General features: G+C 49.2%; 1 protein-coding gene across 1 annotated transcript; it reads right to left on the bottom strand.

The window, feature by feature from the left end:
• Positions 1-17,869: 17,869 nt before the first annotated feature.
• On the bottom strand, positions 17,870-20,332 carry LOC123052721 (histone-lysine N-methyltransferase family member SUVH2). Its single transcript, XM_044476043.1, has one exon. The coding sequence runs from the start codon at positions 20,120-20,122 to the stop codon at positions 18,095-18,097; it is 2,028 nt and encodes a 675-aa protein (XP_044331978.1). The 5' UTR covers positions 20,123-20,332; the 3' UTR covers positions 17,870-18,094.
• Between the last annotated feature and the right edge of the window lie 305 nt (positions 20,333-20,637).

Here is a 20,637-nt window from a genome sequence, read left to right as displayed (position 1 = left end):
TGCCATGTCCTCCAACGCCTCCACCTACTCCAACCCCTTCGCCGGGCCAGACCCCGCCGACATCCACGACATCAACATCCACGAACGCATCCCCATCGTCCTCGATGCCAATGACTCCACGTACTTCGCGTGGAAGACGTATTTTTTGCTCCTCTTCCGCGAGAACAATCTCGTGGATCATGTTGATGGCATCGTCGACTCTCGCGCCATGGTGGGCGACTCCGAGTGGACCGCGATCGACGCTACGCTCATCCGGTAGTTCTTCACCACCATCTCCAATGACCTGTTTCACACGGTCCTGAGCGATGGTGATGACGCTCGTGCCATGTGGGTCAAGCTCAACGGCCTCTTCACCGACAACAAGCTTCAGCGCCGCGTTTTTTTGCAGTAGGAATTTTTTGACTGTCATCAGAATGAACAGTCCATCGATGACTACTTCCTCTGCCTGAAGACGTTGGCGGATGAACTCCGTGACATCGGCGCCAAGGTTGATGACGACCTCCTCCTCAGCACGCTCACCGCCGGCCTCAACGAGGACTTCGGCAACACCGCCTTCAACCTCACCTTGATGCTGGAGCAAGTTTGTGGCGTACTTGCGGTTGGAGGAGCGCCGGATGAAGCGGATGAAGAAGCCCGTGCAGCACCACGCCCTCGCCGCCGGCACCTCTCGCGGCGCCCCGCCGCCACCTGCCCCGTCCGCGCCCCGGCAGCAGCAGCGCCCCCGGGGTTCTTTCCCCTCCCGCCCGCCCCCCACCCCCTCCCCCGCCCCTCCCGCTGCCCTCCAACAGTAGCCGCAGGGTGGCGGCCGACGCGTCAACCACCGCGGGGGCGGGCGCAAGCAGCAGCCGCAGGAGAACGGGGGGGCTCGTCAGCAGCAGGTGACCCCGCCGTGGACCTACGGCACCAACCCGTGGACGGGCGTCGTTCACGCATACTCGATGCCGGTTCCTCGGCCTCCCGCCCCGGGCATTCCTGGGCCCCGTGCGGTGAGCCATCAGGCGTACCTCGCTGCGCCAGGCGTCGCACCCTACCCGGCCCTCCCTGCATCATCGGCCACGGGCGGCTATGGCGCCGCCGCGCGCCTCCTTATGGAGGGTAGAACCCGTCCCAGGTGCCGCCGCCGTGGGATCCCGCCTTGCTCGCCGCCCTGCACTCGGCTTCGCCACCTAGCAACTATGGTGGCGGCGGTGACTGGTACATGGACTCGGGCGCCACTGCTCACATGACATCTCATCCCGGTAACCTCACGTCTTCCACTCCCGTTCATATGCCCACTCGCATCACCGTTGGTAACGGTTCCTCTTTACCCATTACACATGTTGGTCATATGTCGTTTCCTTCCACTTCTACTCCTATTAACATGTATAATGTTCTCGTCTCACCTGACTTAGTTACCAACCTTGTCTCTGTTCGTCGCCTTGCTCGTGAGAATCCTATTACTGTTGAATTTGACGATGTTGGCTTTTCTGTGAAGGACGCCTGTATATGGATGGTACTCCACCGATGTGATAGCCCTGACGAGCTCTACCCGGTGCATCCTTCCGCTGCCACCGCCACCCGTCCAACTGCCCTTGCCGCTAGCATCGACCTTTAGCACGCCCGTCTCGGTCATCCCAACTCCACGGTTTTGTGTCAGATTCTTCCGAGTTTTTCATTCTCATGTAATAAGGTTGACAACCACACTTGTGTGGCATGCCGTCTCGGCAAGCACCACTACAGGAATCAGCTAATTTGCCATCCGCCAAGGCAGACGGCAAAGGCCTTTGCCGTCTGCGGCGGACGGCAAAAGGCACCGGCAAAGAAAGGATCGGTAAAGACCTTCTTTGCCGTCTGCTTTCTAAGGCGGACGGCAAAGGGGCCTTTGCCATTAGCGGCTGACGGCAAAGAAAGCCGACGGCACTAAATTCGCTATTAGTCCGTTAGGTGGCTAACGGCAGTATTTGTCGTCCGCGGCTGACGGCAAAGAGCATCAGGCCTTTGCCGTCGGCCAAATGACGTTAGTTGGACGTCACTGCCCACCAAGGCTTTGCCGTCCGCCGCTGTAGGCAAATGCGGTAATCCATTGCCGTCTGCCACTGTAGGCAAAGGCTTTGCCGTCCGCCGCTGTAGGCAAACTGACCAAATGGGTCAGCTTCCAGAAAGCACAGGTGGCTGCCACGTGGCTTCTTTGCCGTCCGCGGCGGACGGCAAAGAGCCCGTTGCCGTCGGTGGCAGACGGCAAAGAGCCTGCATTGCCTCTATTTTTTCTTTTTTTTTAAATCCAACAATTTTCACAGCAAATATATATGACATATATAGATATATTTCACAGGGCTATTTCACACCAAACATATGACATATCCAGCACATAAGTTTCATCGTACATACATATATAGTTCCATCCATTCATACATAGCAAGTTGCACATACACATTGTTCCATCATAGCAAGCTAAGAATACTAGAAGAGAATAAAAGAAAAAACAAGCACTCCATCATAGCAAGCTAGCTTCCGTGAAGTGAATGAAATCTGCAAAATGGCAAATAAGAAAGTTAGAAAAACGTGACTAGAAGAAGTATATGTCATTTATGAGCAAACTTGGTTTAAATGGGTCATTTATGAGCTAACTTAGTTGAAATGGATCTTTTATGAGCTAACTAAGGTGAAATGCATCGTTTATGAGCTAACTAAGGTGAAATGGATCATTTATGAGCTAAATTAGTTGAAATGGATCATTTATGAGCTAACCTAGGTGAAATGGATCGTTTATGAGCTAACTTAGGTAAAATGCACATTTTAGAGCTAACCTAGGTAAGATGGGTCATTTTGGAGCTAACCTAGGTAAAATGGGTCATTTTAGAGCTAACTTGGGTAAAATGAATCATTTATGAGCTAACTAAGGTAAAATGAGTCATTTTAGAGCTAATTTAGGTAAAATGGATCATTTTAGAGCTAACTTGGGTAAAATGGATCATTTATGAGCTAACTAAGGTAAAATGGGTCATTTTAGAGCTAACTTAGGTAAAATGGATCGTTTATGAGCTAACTAAGGTAAAATGGATCATTTTAGAGCTAACTTAGGTAAAATGGGTTATTTGGAGCTAACTTTGGTAAAATTGATCATTTATGAGCTAACTATGGTAAAATGGGTCATTTTAGAGCTAACTTAGCTAAAATGGATCGTTTATGAGCTAACTAAGGTAAAATGGATCATTTTAGAGCTAACTTAGGTAAAATGGATCGTTTATGAGCTAACTAAGCTAATTATGCCATTTTTGACATAAGTAAGCTAAGTACATGTCATTATTGAGCAAACCTAGTTAACTAAGCATATTAGAGCTAACTTAGGTCATTTTGGAGGAAACAAAGCTAAGTATAGATCGTTTTAGAGCTAAATTAGGTAAAAAGGATGGTTTTGTAGGTCAGTAAGCTTATTAAGTCATTTTGGAGAAAATAAAGCTAAGTCTAGGTCTTTATGCATTTGTTAAGCAAAACACTAGAGAAACTTACCGTGATCATGGAGGTGTAGGAGCGGGCTACTAATAATCTCGATCACTATCATCAATAAATGCATAATCATCATCATCACTATCATCAATGACGTGCTCATAGGGTTCAGCGGCATCAACATGTGGAAGGCCCCCTTGACGTAATCGTTCAAGCATTGACAGGTCATCCGCAGCAGTAACCTCTTCTTGTTCCGGCTCTTCTTGTTCCTCCTCTGGGGTGATGCCGGATTCACTGTCGCTGTCTACTTCAATGTTTTGGGGTGAAGTATAGCGCTTCTTGAAATGTTTTTTGGAAAGACGTGTCTCTTGGAAGAATTCTCCATCATATGTGTCTGGGTTAATGTGAGGTTCATAATCCTCTTCCTTTGGGGGAGATAGTCTAGCACGTGGCGGCACTTCATAAACGACATCCCAACCTTTCAGATTTGGATTAGTTTGGCAGGCCCACGGTAGATAGAATACTAGGGTCGCCTGTTGAGCCGTAATATAGACATCAGGAACATCTAAATGGGTGCTTTGTTTGATTTCAACTAGCCCTATATGTTCATGAGTCCTTCTAGTCTCCTTCGGCTGAAACCAATAACATTTGAAGAGTACGACATCCGGTGGGTTTTCACCATAGAATAGAAGTTCATAAATTGCTTCAACTCTCCCATAATACTCGGTACCTCCTTCGCCGATAGCAGATACACAACAATTTGTAGACTTTCGGTCGGCCATAGATAGCTCTTTGCCATAGGTACGAAAGCGATACCCGTTGATGTCGTATTTGTCAAATGAACGGACCTTATAGTCAAAACCATTAGCGACTTGTCTCAATTCGGCGTCCATAGACTCTGAATTAGCCTACAAGTTTAATACGAAAGGATTGTTGCATTAGGCACAAATTAGCGAATGAAATGAAATGGTCTAATAGAAATTACCGTTTGTTTGAACCAAGAGATGAAACCGGGATAGCCGCCTCCTTGCTTTGCGAGAAGCTCATACTCTTCGACGGAATCCTTTTGGATCACCGCTCCATACGAGAATATGGCGACGTATCGACTGTATGAAATATCCAGGAATAAGAGCAGTTCAAAGGAAATAGAAGTTGCGAAACAATGTACCGAGAACTTACTCGATGTACGGCCGCACTTCTGTCAGGTTGTTGAAGATATACAACGTAATGGTCCGTCATTCTTCGTTATCCAAAGATACTGGTTTCGAACCACTGGCTGGTGCGAGATTCCCTTTGAATAGGTTGAGGTTGGATCCACCCTTTTTAGGGTCATCAGCATTGTACCGAGGCTTCGGATTATGCAAATGACGATTTTTGGCTTCGTAGTGTGCTGTCACGAAGTTTGCCGCCTCCTCAGTGATGAATGCCTCAGCCATCGATGCTTCAATTCTACGTTTACTTTTGCATTTTTCTCGAAGCGTCTTCTGCATCCTCTCAGTTGGGTAGCACCAACGATTTTGCACGGGCCCCCCCAATCTTGCCTTGGTCGGGAGATGCAAAATCAAATGCTGCATTGGATTAAAGAAGCCCGGTGGAAAGATCTTCTCTAACTTGCAGATCAACTCCGGCGCCAACTCTTCCATTTCTTCTAGCACGCCAGGCGATAGTTCTTTCGCACAAAGAACACGGAAGAAATAGCTGAGTTCTGCCAGTACTAGCCATTCATCCTCAGGGATGAAGCCACGCAACATCACCGGCATTACCCGCTCAATCCATATGTGCCAATCATGACTCTTGAGACCAAATATCTTCAATTTATCAAGACTCGCTCCCCTCTTTAGATTCGCTGCATACCCATCGGGGAACATCAACTGCATTTTCACCCACAAGATAATTTCCCTCATAGCTGGCCTTCCAAGATTGAACCATGCCTTTGGCTTCGTCCAGTTCTGCTTTCCTTTCGGTTCTTTCATGTTTTGTAACGGCCTATCACATAGCGCCTCCAGATCGACTCTAGCCTTAGTATTATCCTTTGACTTCCCATCTATGCCGAACAATGTACCAAAAAGTGCCTCGGCGATATTCTTCTCAGTGTGCATCACGTCGATGTTGTGTGGGCAAAGGAGGTCTTTGAAGTAAGGCAGATCCCATAAGCATGTCTTGTGAGTCCAGGCGTGTTTAGAATTATACCCCTTGAAGTACCCTGGACGCTCTGGATCTGGCTCGAGAGCGTTTAACTGATTCAGGGTCTGTTGGCCTGTCAACGCAGGTGGTGCAGAGTTTTTGATAACTCTACCTCTGATGAAGTTCTTCTTGTCTTTCCTGAACTTATGGCGAGGATCCAGGAACTGTCTATGCATGTCGAAGCAAGAAAACTTGCGACCGGCCTGAAGCCAACGAAACTCAAGAGCTCCCTTGCATGTGGGGCACGGGAACCTTCCATGCACACACCAGCCAACGAATAGCGCATACGACGGCAAGTCATGCGTCGAGTACATGTACCAGACACGCATTATGAAGTTTCGTTTGCTATAGGCGTCGTATGTCTTGAACCCATTATCCCAGGCTTCTTGCAATTCGTCCTTAAGCGGTTGCATGTACACATTCATATTTTTCCTCGGATAGTTGGGCCCTGGAATTATCAATGTCAGGAAAATGTTCTTTCTTTGCATAATCTGTCCGGGGGGAAGATTGAGTGGAAAGACAAATACGGCCCAACAACTGTATTGGGTTGCCATCAGACCAAACACACTGAACCCATCCGTGCTGACGCCGACTCGAGGATGCCTCGGATCTGCCGCTTTGTCATCATGTAATTCATCAAACTTCTTCCACGCAACACCGTCCGATGTGTGTACCATCATCAGATTCCCATCTGCATCTAGTTCAGTTCTTTTGCCCGTTTTGTGCCATGTCATCTGTCTGGCCGTCTCTTCGACCATGAAAAGACGTTGAAGTCATGGTACGATTGGCATATACCGAAGAACACTAACGGGGATTTTGGTCTGCGTCTTCTCACCCATACCGTTGTCTACCACAACATACCTGGAAGACTTGCAAATGGGACAATAGTTCAAGTCCGCATATTCAAGCCTAAATAAGGCACATCCTTTCTCACATGCATGTATCTTCTCATAGGGCATCTTCAGTGCACGGAGGATTTTGTCCGACTGGTACAGGTTTGCAGGCATTACATGGCCTTTGGGTAGAAAGTGTCCAAATACTGTCATAATTGCGTCGTAGCATTCTCTGCCCAAGTTGAACTGAGCCTTCAGAGCCATTACTTGTGAGATGGCATCCAACTGACAAAGCTCGGTGTGCTCGTGGAGCGGACGTTTTGAAGACTCCAACATTTCATTGAAGGCCTTTGCAGATTCCTCCATCTCCTTGTCCGAATCCCGAGCATCATCCAAGTCTTGCACCATGTTTTCCATCCCGGTACCATGCTCGTCGGTGCGACGACGAACCACCTCAGCTCGGTCACGTTGGGCAGACTCACCATGAAATGTCCACACCATATAATTAGGCATAAAACCACTCTTCTGCAGGTGTTTGCCCATTTCAGCCTCTGTCCTCTTTTCCCAATTGTCGCATCGGAAACAGGGGCACCAGGTTTTCCTCTGGCCATTTGCAAAAGCGGCTTGCACAAACCCCTTGGTTTTTGTGAACCATTCAATGCTCCATTTGTTCTGACCAGTGTGACCGGTGTACATCCACGCACGATCACTCATCTTGAGTTTCAGAGCTACTGGACACACACAAAATATATATATATATATATATATAATTCACCATGTATATATTCATCAGTTGATCTAGTTTGTCAATTTTATTACGTCCATGCTACCTACACTCTAATAGGTAGATAGGTCCTAATCCCACCCGAGTATGTGTAGATTGGGTTCATTTTCCCATGCTATGCTCCGGATCCGACGCAAAATTTCGGCAGGACCTCCCCGCTATTCTCCTGATACACGTCTCTGCAATAAATAGAGAGGATGTGTACGCGGAGAACAACAGGGCAAGCACTGACGAAATTTATGCGTCGGATCCGGAGCAAAGCATATGGGAAAACGAACCCAATCTACACATACTCGGGCTGTCCATGGCTAGCGTTGGATAATTCGAAAGAATCACGGTTATGCAAATTCATGCATATTTATAGATGTAACCCTTTCGAACGGGAGACGCATAGTGGTTACGCATACTGATGATTGACACCTATAGCTAGCAAGTTTCATCGGCACGAAGACCGGAACAGAGCAAATGAAGGGGGGAGGAGGAGATGTCATTTGTGCTTACCAACGAACGCAGGGGCGGAGCCCGTCGAACGCACGGGGAGGTCGTCAAACACCGTACCCTCGCAGCGACGAAACAACTGCACATTTGAATCCACCCGATCAACACAAATATGTATGATGTTTTGCATAACGAAATCGAAAAATATACTACCTAACTCATAATTCACAAAGATATGACCCCATCGGCCTCTGGAAGGCCAAAGAGCACCTTCTACATATTCTTCTTCTTTTCTTCTTCTTCTTCTTCTTCTTCTTCTTCTTCTTTTTCTCCCCTCCACTTCTTCTCCTACACTTTCTTCTTCTTCTTCTCCCCTCCTCTTCTTCTCCTACACTTTCTTCTTCTTCTTCTCCCATCCTCTTCTTCTCCTACAGTTTCTTCTTCTTCTTCTCCCCTCCTCTTCTTCTTCTTCTTCTTCTTCCCCTTCTATATATTCTTCTTTTCTTCTTCTTCTTTTTTCATCTTTTTTCTACTTCTTTTAATTATATGACTAATTATCTAAAACCCATGCACTAAATCTAACACTAACACATATCTAGCACTAAACCTAACACTAACAATTAAACAGCAAAAAAAAGAAAAAACAGAAAAATAACTCACCGGAGCCGACGGGGGCCGGGGCTTCGTAGCGGCAGGGTGGCGGTGGCGACGGGGGCCGCGGGGCTCCGGCCGGGGCGGTGGAGCTCATCAGGGGGGAGGGGCGGTGGAGCTCATCGGGGAGGGTGGTGAGCGGCGGCCCCGAGCCGGCAGGGAGGCAGGGGCGATGGGGCCGCGGTGGCGCCAGGGCGGTGGGACGGTCGGGCGGCGACGTGGTGGGGTGGCGGGGTGGTGGGGCGACGGCCGGGGCGTCGGGTGGGTGAGGCGGCAGGGTGGTGGGGCGACGGGGCAAGCGGCGGCGGGTGGCGGCGGCGGCGGCTGGTGGGGCGGCGGCGGGTGGCGCGGGCGGCGGGGGCGGCGGTGGTGGTTGTGTTCGTCGGGGAGGAGAGAGGGAGAGAAACAGAGAGATGGAGGGGTGGGGTGGGGATCGGTCGTTAGTTCGGTTAGTTCTTTGTCGTCCGCCCCACCTTTGTCGTCCGCTTTTTTTGTCTTTGCCGTCCGCTAGCAGACGACAAAGAGGAGGGCCGTTAAGTTTTTTTTAATCAGCTCGTTAGTGGGGGGGCACCTCTATCTTTGCCATTTGCCAGCTGACAGCAAAGATTCTTTGCCGTCCGCTAGCGGATGGCAAAGAATTGGCTGAGGGCAAAGACCTTCTTTGCCATCAGCCAGTTCTTTGCCGTCCGTTTTCTGTAAGCGGACGGCAAAGACCTTCTTTGTCGTCAGCTAGCAGACGGCAAAGAATTGGCTGGCGGCAAATAAGCTAATTCCAGTAGTGCACGTTCGTCTTCCCTTTAGCGAGTCTACAAACATTTCCACTTTTCCGTTTCAGTTATTGCATAGTGATGTTTGGACGTCCCCGGTTGCAAGCAACACGGGTTATCTACACTATTTGGTGATATTGGATGATTTTTCCCATTATGTGTGGACATTTCCTCTCCGTCGCAAGTCTGACGCTCTTGCCACACTCACCGCTTTTTACTCCTACATCGCCACACAGTTTGGTTGTCCTATCCTTGCCCTACAAACTGACAACGGAAAAGAGTTTGACAACGTTGCCGTCCGTAACCTCCTCGCTTCTCACGACATCATTTTTCGCCTCACTTGTCCTTACACGTCCCAGCAAAATGGGCGCGTCGAGCGCGTAATTCGCACTCTTAATGACTGCGCCCGCACGTTGCTCTTCCACTCCAACGCGCCTCCTCGGTTCTGGCCGGACGCTCTTGCCACCGCCAGCCTCCTCATTAACATCCGCCCGTGTCGTTCTCGCTGGAACTATGCTCCTCACCAGCTCCTCTTCGGTGCGGCTCCATCTTATGATGGTCTTCGCATTTTCGGGTGTCTCTGTTATCGTAGCACCGTGTCCACCATCCCTCACAAACTCGCTCCCCGGTCGGTTCCTTGCATCTTTCTCGGTTACCCTCCCAACACCAAAGGTTACCGATGCTATGATCCAGTATCCCACCGCGTTTATACATCGCCGCACGTACCGTCCTCCTCGGCGCCTCCCGTTTCAGCGGGTATCGTCCTCCTCGGCGCCTCCCGCGGCTTGGCTCGCCCCTACCACCACCTACGGCGAGCCGCACCCTTTGCCGAGCCGAGCCTTGGGCCCGGCCCTGCCTGCGCTCCCCACGCCGGCCGCCCCCTTCCGCGGTGCTTCGGGTGTGGGTGCCCCCGCCGCCGCGGCCCCCTCGGGCGCCCCCGCCGACTCAGCCTTGGGCGCCCCCTCGGGTGCCCCCGTGAGCGCTCCCGTCGCCGCGGCCTCCGGCGCCCCCTCTGGTGCCCCCTTGGAGTCATCGTATACCGGCTCGACCTCCTCCTCGCCGGTCTCCCCCTCGGCTCCGCCGGCCGTGGCTGCACCCCTCACCGGAGTGGTCACTCGGGCTCGGACTGGGACGTTTCGTCCTAGCACGCGCTACACCTCCGACGAGTACGCATGCGCCGCGTCTACCTCGGCCCCGTCTCCGCTACCCACCTCCGCTCGCGCAGCCCTTCGAGATCCGAACTGTCTTGCTACAATGCGTGAGGAGTTCGACGCCCTGCAGTGCAACCGTACGTGGCAGCTTGTCCCGCGGCCCCCCGTGCCAATGTTATCACTGGCAAGTGGGTTTTCCGCCACAAGACTCGCCCTGACGGTTCCCTCGGGCGCTACAAGGCACGTTGGGTGGTGCGCGGTTTCCGGCAGCATGCCGGCATGGACTTCACCGACACCTTCGCCCCGGTTGTCAAACCAGGCACGATTCGCGCCGTTCTCCAGCTTGTTGTCTCTCGCGCCTGGCCAGTTCACCAGCTCGACGTGTCCAATGCTTTCTTGCATGGCCATCTCGACGAGCAGGTGTTTTGTCAGCAGCCCACTGGTTTCGTCGACACCGACTATCCGGACCATGTGTGCTTGTTGTCCCGTTCTCTTTACGGGTTGACGCAGGCACCTCGGGCCTGGTACCAGCGGATCGCGGCCTTCCTTCAGCAGCAGGGGTTCCGGTCCACACGATCCGATGCCTCCCTGTTTGTTTATCACCAGGGCGCCGCTACCGCGTACCTTCCCCTGTACGTCGACGACATCATCCTGACTGCGTCCTCGCCAGCGCTACTTCAGCCGATCACAGCTCGCCTCTGCACCGAGTTCCCTCTCAAGGACTTGGGGGCTCTCCACTACTTCCTCGGCATCGAGGTCGTTTGCCATGCCACTGGCTTCTTCCTGCATCAGCAGAAGTACGCCTACGAGCTTCTAGAGCGAGCCGGCATGCTTAACTGCAAGCCTGCTTCCACGCCTGTCGACACGAAGGCTAAGGTGTCCGCCATCGAGGGCTCTCCAGCATCCGACGCTCCCTTCTACCGCTCCATCGTCGGTGCTCTTCAGTACCTCACGCTGACACGGCCGGATATTCAGTATGTTGTCCAGCAGGTGTGCCTCCACGTGCATGCTCCTCGTGACACCCATTGGGCTCTGGTGAAACGTATCCCATGGGTCTCATCCTGACGGCATCCCCCGACACCAGCCTCATCGCCTACTCCGATGCCGACTGGGTTGGGTGTCCCGACACTCGGCGCTCCACTTCCGGCTACTGCTTCTACCTCGGGCCCTCTCTGATTTCGTGGTCGTCTAAACGACAACCCACGGTCTCACGATCGAGCGCCAAGGCCGAGTACAGGGCTATGGACAACGCCGTCGCGGAGTGCTCCTGGCTACGACAGCTCCTTCAGGAGTTGCTATGTGAGGTTCCCAAGGCCACGCTTGTCTACTGTGACAACGTCTCCGCGGTCTACCTCGCTGCCAACCCTGTTCATCATCACTGGACGAAGCATATTGAGCTCGACATCCACTTTGTTCGGGAGCATGTCGCACTTGGTCGTGTTCGAGTTTTGCATGTGCCCACCGATCAGCAGTTCGCCGATGTTATGACGAAGGGACTACCTACCTCGACTTTCGAGGTCGGTCCAGTCTTTGCGTCACCAGCGACGCTTCGACTGCGGGGGGTGTTGAACATGTGTATACGTATGTAGGTCCGGTTTTGTATGCCGCACCTGTAGTGTCTCTCTCCCTCTGTATTTATGTGTATCTTGGGAGACAAGACACCGGTCACACCCCTTGTACCTATATATGTGCCTAATGCACGATCAATGAGAATATCGATGCACACAATCCCTTCTACATTCTCGACTGGTGCACTTTAGAAACGCCCTTAACTTGTGTGAGCTAAAAGAGATCCATCTACAGAACAGAAAACACACTTGGAGCAGTGAACAGGCTAACCCGACTTTGAGCAAATTAGACTCTTTTTTCTGCAATGAGGATTGGGACCTTGAATTTGGTACACACATACTTCATGCTCTATCGTCATCGCTCTCGGATCATTGCCCACTCCTCTTGGCTAGCGACAAGGGACCCAAACGGCCCAAATCTTTTTGATTTCAAAACTTCTGGATTAAAATGCCTAACTTCAAGAAGGTGGTCCAGGATGCTTGGAATGAGGAAACGAGACACTTCGAGCCATACCAGGTGCTTTTCCACAAGCTTAAGAGAACAAGTCAGTGCCTTCGCAAATGGAGCAAGTCCATTTTCTGAAACCACAAAGTCCAGCTTCACATGGCCCTCGAGATCATCCTTCGCCTCAACATTGCGCAAGAAAATAGGGCCCTCTCGAGGGTGAGCCAAATCTAAGAAAGGACCTCAAGAGGAAGGTGGTGGCCTTGGCGGTTCTCGAGCGGGTGAGAAAAAGACAAAGCTCGAGAATCAAGTTGCTTAAAGATGGGGATGCAAATACTCGTTTCTTTCGCATTCGCATCAACCATAGACGGCGAAAGAATTTCATCCACCGTCTTAAACACAATAACGGTTGGGTCACAACTCACGATCAGAACAAAGATATTATTCAGACACTTTAGAAAAGCGATTGGAAAGGGCCCCCACGATCCAAGGACCTGAACTGGGGCTGCATCCCGTCGGCTACCTGTGACCTCTCGGAACTTGGGGCCGCCTTCACTGAGGAGGAGGTACATGCCGCGATCAACGAGCTCCCGGGAGACAAAGCACCAGGCCCAGACGGATTCAGCGGAGTTTTCTTCAAAGAATGCTAGGACATCATAAAGTCAGAGATCATGCATGCGGTCAATAGTTTTTCGAATTTACATGTCGACAACCTCCACTGGCTCAACTCGGCTAGCATCGCTCTCAATTCTCATCCCTAAAAAGGATGATGCGAAGGACATCTCTGACTTTCAGCCTATAAGTCTCATCCACGCAATTGCGAACATCATTGCCAAGATGATGGCTACTCGACTGGCTCCCCACATGCCTGCACTTGTCTCCAACACGCAAAGTTGCTTTAATTCAGAAAAGAAGTATCTACGACAATTTCATGTACGCTCGCAACTTCGCCCGCCGATTCCACCGAACCAAGTCCCTACTTTGCTTCTAAAACTGGACATCAAGAAAGCCTTTGACTCGGTCAGATGGGATTATCTTATGGATTTATTGCGCCATCATCATTTTCTGAGCCGGTTCTGCGATTGGATATCGCCCCTCCTTTCCACGGCTTCCTCAAGAGTTCTCCTTAACGACGTTGCAGGCGACCAATCAAACATGGGTGTGGGCTGCGGCAGGGGGATCCCCTCTCCCCCCTACTCTTTGTCCTTGCCATTGATCCCCTACACCGTATCCTTGCCAAGGCTACTGAACAGGGCAACCTGCATCCCCTCCGTGGCAACCCTATTCGAGCCTCCTTATATGCCGACGATGTGGCCATCTTCGTCGCTCCTTTCAAAGAAGATATCCAATTCCTAGCTTCAACGCTTTTGGCCTTTGGGGGCGTCACTGGACTTATCACCAACTCCGTCAAGAGCTTGGTCGCGCCCATTCGTTGTGCCAACATTGACCTTGATGACATCCTTCAGGCATTCCCAGCGGTTCGGACCTGTTTTCCCTTGCGGTATCTTGGTCTCCCCCTGTCGGTCACAAGACTCAAGCGTGTGCACTTCCAGTACCTTGAGGACAAAGTTGCGGCCAAGCTTCCACCTTGGTCAGCTATGCATGTTGCTGCCCCTGGACGCATTGTTTTGGTCAAAGCGGTCCTTACGGCCATTGCGATCTATCACCTCACACCGCTGGAGCTCCCCGCTGAAATTTGGAAAAAGATCGATAGCTTGAGACGTGCTTACCTTTGGGCTGGCTGTGATAAGGTGTCTGCTGGAAAGTGTAAGGTTAATTGGGAGCTTGTGTGCAAGCCCAAGATCCTTGTTGCCTGGGTGTGCTTAACCTCGAGAAAATTGCGACCGCCCTTCGCCTCTGTTGGCTCTGGTTTGAATGGGCTGACCCTCCTAAAACTTGGGCGGGAATGGAAACGCCATGCAGCGACAGTGATAGAGATCTTTTCTCGGTGTCCACGATTGTGACTATTGGCGACGGCAAAAAGGCCAATTTCTAGGAATCCTCTTGGCTAAATGGCCTCCGGCCTAAGGACGTCGCGCCTGAGATTTTCAAGATATCTAAAAAGAAGGCGTGTTTGGTCAGCAAGGCTCTGGACGGTAGCTTCTGGATCCGACAAATTGACATTAGCCAGGGACTTTGACACATATCCAGGAGTTTGCGGCCCTTTGGGAGAGATGATTGATGGTGTTGATCTCAATCTTGATAGGAAGGACACTATCTCCTGGAAATTCACTTCCAGTGGTGAATATTCAACGGCTACGGTGTACATGGCGCAGTTTGCAGGCCACGTCCTCAGCCCAACTTCATCCACAATATGGAAGACTGGGCCTGCCGAAATGCAAATTTTTCGCTTGGCTTGTCATACAAAATCGTGTGTGGACGACGGACCGACTACAACAGCGAGGGTGGCCAAACTGTGGTCTTTGCCCCCTATGCAAGCAAACTCAAGAGTCGGACGCACATCTTCTATTCCAGTGTAGATTCACCGCATGTATTTGGAACGAGGTTATTGATTGGCTTGGCGTGCAAAGCCACTCGCCGCTGGCTTGGCGCCATGAAAGCACTATGCATGACTGGAGGATGAAGACGATCAACACGGGAGGGCATATCAAGAAAGCAATAGTCTCTATTATGATGCCACTCACGTCGAAAATTTGGAAGGAGCGGAACGCTAGAATCTTTCGCAACATGGCTTCACCGGTCACCATTGTGGTTGCCAAGATCAAAGAGGAGGCCCTCGCAGGAGCCAAACACCTGAGAGCACTTATATCGCGAGAGTAGTCTTGTAATTTTGCCTTTTTGCCGTCTGACGGCTTTTGTCTTAAACTCTTCCTTAATTAATGAAAATGGCAAATCTTATGCCTTGTTTAAAAAAAATTGAGCAGGCTTGGAAGGGCCTTGACTTGGAAAATGATGTAAATTACGATTTTGTGTCTGTGGTTTTATACCTCCCAAGTGTCCTTAAATTCTGATTTGCAAGCTGATTGCAAGGGCCTCATTTATACCTCCCAAGTGTCCTTAAATTCTGGTACTATTTATACTGAAGTGTGTTTAAATCCTAATTTTGTAGCGATGTATTTGTGTTTTATTCATGTTAAATGCTTTTTAAAATTCTATGCCAAATTGATGGTTTTGAAATTGTGCTCACTGATGTCATGTTTAAACTAGTGCCAGTTTGATTCTGTGATGTAATCTGATTACACACCACATCCAAACACAGTTTTGTAACTTGATACCTTTGCATGCATGAAACAAACAAAAGTAAATGCGAAAAGTCCATTCTACACCCGAGCTCAAATGAGCTCGGGTGAACAGTAAACTCGAAAAACTTTTTAAAAATGCTCAAAAAAATCTGAATTTTTTTTAGGGTAAACTTTAACAAATGTTCTAAGGGTTTGCAAAATTTCAGCTCGAAATCACATTCGTACAAGTCGTGGCAAAAAAAACAAAATCAGTAATCCAAAATGCTTTTGGAAATAACATTTTTGAAGCACCAATTTTTTTTTTTCTGTGATTTCCACAAATGTTTTTTTGTGATGAAATTTTGTGAGCACTGAGAACTTTTGTCAATGTTTGCACCTAAAAAAATTCAGATTTTTACGAAATGTTTTTCATTTTTTTTCGATTTTACTGTTCATCCCGAGCTCAAATGAGCTCCGGAGCAGATTAGCCGCGTCCAAGTAAATGCTCCTATTACCTGGCTCCATTACCAGTCCCGTTTAGAACAAAGTAGAAGCGTGTTTAATTTTTGTGAAAAATGTCCATAGGGCTTAAGGCCAAACATAGAATCTTCTACTCCCTCTGTTCCTAAATATTTGTCTTTCTAGAGATTTCAATAAATGACTACATACGGAGAAAAATGAGTGAATCTACACTCTAAAATATGTCTATATACATCCGTATGTGATAGTCCATTTGAAACCTCTAAAAAACCTCTAAAAAGACAAATATTTAGGAACGGAGGTAGTAGATAGTATATGTGGCAAAATCTGGTGTAGTAAAGGGAATATCTAACGATCATCAACACTCAGATTTGCCACCTCTCTACTGTCTGATCGACTGCATCCAATTGTCATTATTCAAAGTTATGCGTACACTATACAGTGATGAGCATCAACTTTTCTTTTGCCCACATGCAAAACACAAATCAGTGTTTGTTGCCAAAAAAATCAGACTTTTCTAAATTGTTTTAGTATTTTTTTTTTTTGGATTTCACTGCAGCAAATGGTGCATGTGATCTCAAGCTCACAACCTCCATGTACACCGTGAGAAGGCAAGCAATATTATAATAACAGTTTTGCTAAAGCACACCTAGATGTGCCCTAAGTATTGCACATGTAAGTCATATTAGAAGAACCTTCCATTCAGTGCACAAACCATCTTCAGCATCAGAAAGAAATGTGGAATTGTAAATAGTGAGCTCAGGACAAGACTGTATGACAGTCAAAATACCAAATAGTGGAAAGTAGACTACTGGCAATCTTAAGTACAAAGTTGTACTAAACCAGGGACAATTAATATGGATAGGAGGGAGTATAATATGTGTCTTGAAAAAACTTTATAAGGTGCCTAGAGATACTTCCTAGCAAGTATTTCACCATTGGATATTTTTTATGTAATCCAGTCGTGTAGCTGAATGTATTCTAGTTACTGGCACAGAAGCATAATTCAACCCTTTGTTGTTGTTAGGAAAAGTCACAATACTCTGCTGAACTTCGATGGTGCGTCTACTCAACGCCCTGAAGTATTAAATGGATTAGCCTAGTCCCTAGCCGTCTAAGAATAGAGTAAATAACCGCCAATGTCAGTTACTGTGGCGAATGTAGTGAATAATATGGCCATCACTCAGAAAATAAGCATAAAATTTCCAGTGGGTCGCCACTGATGTAAGTGAATAAATCAACAAAGGGAGTTAGGTACTACCCCCTCCTTCATATTAATTGTCGCAGATTTAGTACTGAGGGAGTAGTATATGTAACAGATACAGCCTTAGTATACTAGAACTATGCACAATTTCTTCCACTTGTCTATCTGTACAAAGCATCTTATAAACTATAACAGTTCTGTTCCAATCAAGAATAAACTCTTCAAATGATTAGTGATATAGTACTTTATATATATTGTTGCCATCTCCTAAATAGAAAGGTAGTATAAAGATTAATTTAGGTGTCCCAACACAAATAACTTGAAATGATTAGTGATATACTTTATATATATATTGTTGCCATCTCCTAAATAGAAAGGTAGTATAAAGGTTAATTTAGGTGTCCCAACACAAATAACTTGAATGTGTCTAGAATAATCCATGTGAATGTTAATCTTGCTCAAGGAACCATGGCAACTGAATCTCTTAACAAGCACTCTCTTGAACAGCAACAGAAATACTGAATTTTCCATATGGCGGCTCAGCTATTTAATTAAACTGTTTATCATGCTCATCAATCTCTTGTATAATATGTGTTGCTTATGAAATATTGCTAGCTTGATGGGCCATTGTTAGGAAGAAAACTAAACAGGCTTGACCATACATAAGCCAGATACCTCGTGATTCTAGAAATAACACATGTAACAGATTTATGATCCTTGGTGGGAGCAGAACAAACCGCGAAGTTAAGAAACAGAGAAAATCAAACAGGTCACACAGGCATAAGATAAGCCACATATAAAAAAACGACTTTGAAATACAACCATGTAAAGCTCAAGACTACCAAATTACAGCAAGGATTGGGAATATTACCAGCAGAGTAACTTCTAGCAGCAATCTCCTTGACGATCCCCAAGAGAAGCATTACGAAAATGTTACACAAAGGAAAACGAAAGAAGAATTTGCCTTCCAGTGGATACTGACTACATAGTTAACTTTCCAACCCATTCATCAATCATTCCATAGTCAATGCTTAGCTCCCTCAAGGGCGGAATGTTCTCCAGGGCAAAGATCATGAGGTGGGGATAAGACACGTTGTAGTGGTCAAACAGCACAAACTGAATAAATACATTTGGACTGCAACTATGGCTGAAATAACAAGCCACATTCCTTGCCCTTGAGACATCAATCGAAAAGTTCAAGTCTGTAGTGGCAGGATGGTTCGGAGCGACATACTCAGGATATACATCAGAGATATCACCCCAATCTAACCACCTTGAAGGGAACCTGTTCGGATGCACCAAACAATCACCACTGGCTGCCACTATCTCTGACTGCTGATGAGTAAGCACAATCCCACTAAACTCACAGATGAACGTGCCAGACTTAATGAGATCCAGAGACCGAACACCCCACCCAGTTTCCCTTGACCGGAACACCTCAAGCCTATTCTTAAGCCCCTTCTGACTAACCCTGTTGGGGCAGCTAGGTGGGCATTGGCAATATGGACCACACTCATACAGCAGTGGTTTGCCCCTTAGAAGAACACCAGCTTTATCATACGCAAACTCACCCCCATTCCTTTCTGCACAATAACATCCAATTGAGCAATTCTCGATGCACCCACACCCACCACCACCCTCAGCAAACTTCCCTTGAACTGCAGAAGATGGGAATATTGGCCGTGCCAGGTACTCAAATAAGAGTGGGTCCCTATCATCATCGACATCATTATATAGTGCAACTGGCATAATCTCTCGACCCATGGAAATATCAAAGCTCAGGTATCCAGTTGGTCGCATAGATAGTGCATCCACCTTAAGATGTTCAGCTGCGCGATAATTCACAGATCCCATGGGCTCCTGCCCTTCAATGCGAATCATTTTATACTTGTAAACACCAAAGCCTGCTTTCCCGCGATCGAGCCAGTAGTCAACAACCTTGTAGAGGCCGTCGTAGAAGTAGACCTTTCCAACAGGGCTGCGCTTAGACTTGACAGCACGGATTACACGAATCTCAATACCATAGGCCATGCTGCGCTCGAGGGCAAGATTGCCGCCCTCAAGCTTCTGGTCGACGCAATGCTTGTGCAGGTTGGGGTCTCGGCCACCATGGCCGGTGTACACCAGTACATCACCACGATCATCATCATCTTCATACCCACCAGAGACAATAATAGATGTGGCTATAGGCTCGCCTGAGGCAGATTGCCCTGCTGAGAGATAATCAATCCCGGCCTGCACCTGGCCATGGAGGCCCAGCACACATAGCTCCATGCGGAAGAAGAAGGCATCGCCGACAGCAATCCCAGGTATCGGCCCCACTATGCGGCGGTCGCGGTTGAGCCACAGGTCTCGGTCGGCCATGAGCGCCGCAGCCCGCAGGTCGGCGCGCACGCGACGCCGGTCCACTGAGCCAAGCCCGATGACGCCCGCAAGACCGAGCGCCTCCGCGCGCTCGTCGTCCTTCAGCAGCAGGCCGCGGAGCGACTCGAAGGTGATGCGCGCCCGGCGCACCAAATCACGAAAATAGATCTGATCCCGCACGCTAAGTGAGGACACCCGTACCAACTCTGACGACCGCGGCCGGCGCTTCTTCGCCGCGGACCCCGACCCAGGCTGCACTGCCGCCGGCGCCGCGGCCTCAGGCGTCGGCGCTGGCACGATCGCCCCGGCCCCCGCTGATAACAGGTAGAGGCTCGCCAATCGGCAGTACTCCGCGAAGAGCGCGTCCTCGTCGGGGTTTGGTGGCAGCGACTGCAGAGGCGTCAGGACCTCAGGCGAAGACAGGTCAGGCGTTGTCGGTGCCGCGAACGCCACCGCAATAGCAGCCGTGGCCTGCGGCGGCAGCGGCAGCGGCAGCGGTGGCGGCAGAGGGCCATGCTCAGGAGAAGCCGGCTCCGACTTGGGCTCCCTCCTCAGGAACGGCAGGAAGTTGAGGTCAATGGAGTCAGAGGAAAGAGATGAGGGCGAGGACAGCAGCGACGACGGCGAGGACTCATCCACCTCCATTGCCCCAGAAAGAAAAACCCGGCCTCCGCGTCGTCTTCTAAAACAACGAAACAGAGGATCCTCAATTCCCAGATTCCTCCACGAGCGCGGCGGAAACGCCGAGGGCGACAAAGTGGCGGATGTGGGGAGGGAGCACGGTGGTGGATTAGTGAAGATGGGGGTGAAGGTAGGGGCAGGATTGCGATTGAGGGAGAAGTGCGAAATGCGCTCCTTTTCTTGGTATCTACGAAGGGGAAAATATCCGGTGCTACCAAGCCTTAGATGCTACCATGATACGGGCTTTTGGGCGTCAGATTTTTAGATCAGACGGCTCTCAATAACTTTGCCATACTTGCAAAAAAGCCTCCGTGAAGTTCAAAAATTGCGCATAGGTCCAGCAGATCCAACATCTCTCGGATGCCGTCTGATCTAAGAATTCGACGGCCCAGATGTCCGTGTCACGGTAGCATTTAAGCGTCGGGAGCACTGGATACTCTCCCATCTACAGAGTATGCTTAGACCAGGTGACGGTTGTC

This window comes from Triticum aestivum, chromosome 2D (assembly GCF_018294505.1).
Source record: "Triticum aestivum cultivar Chinese Spring chromosome 2D, IWGSC CS RefSeq v2.1, whole genome shotgun sequence".
NCBI classification, from domain to species: domain Eukaryota; kingdom Viridiplantae; phylum Streptophyta; class Magnoliopsida; order Poales; family Poaceae; genus Triticum; species Triticum aestivum.
This window is presented reverse-complemented; position numbering and strand designations above follow the sequence as displayed.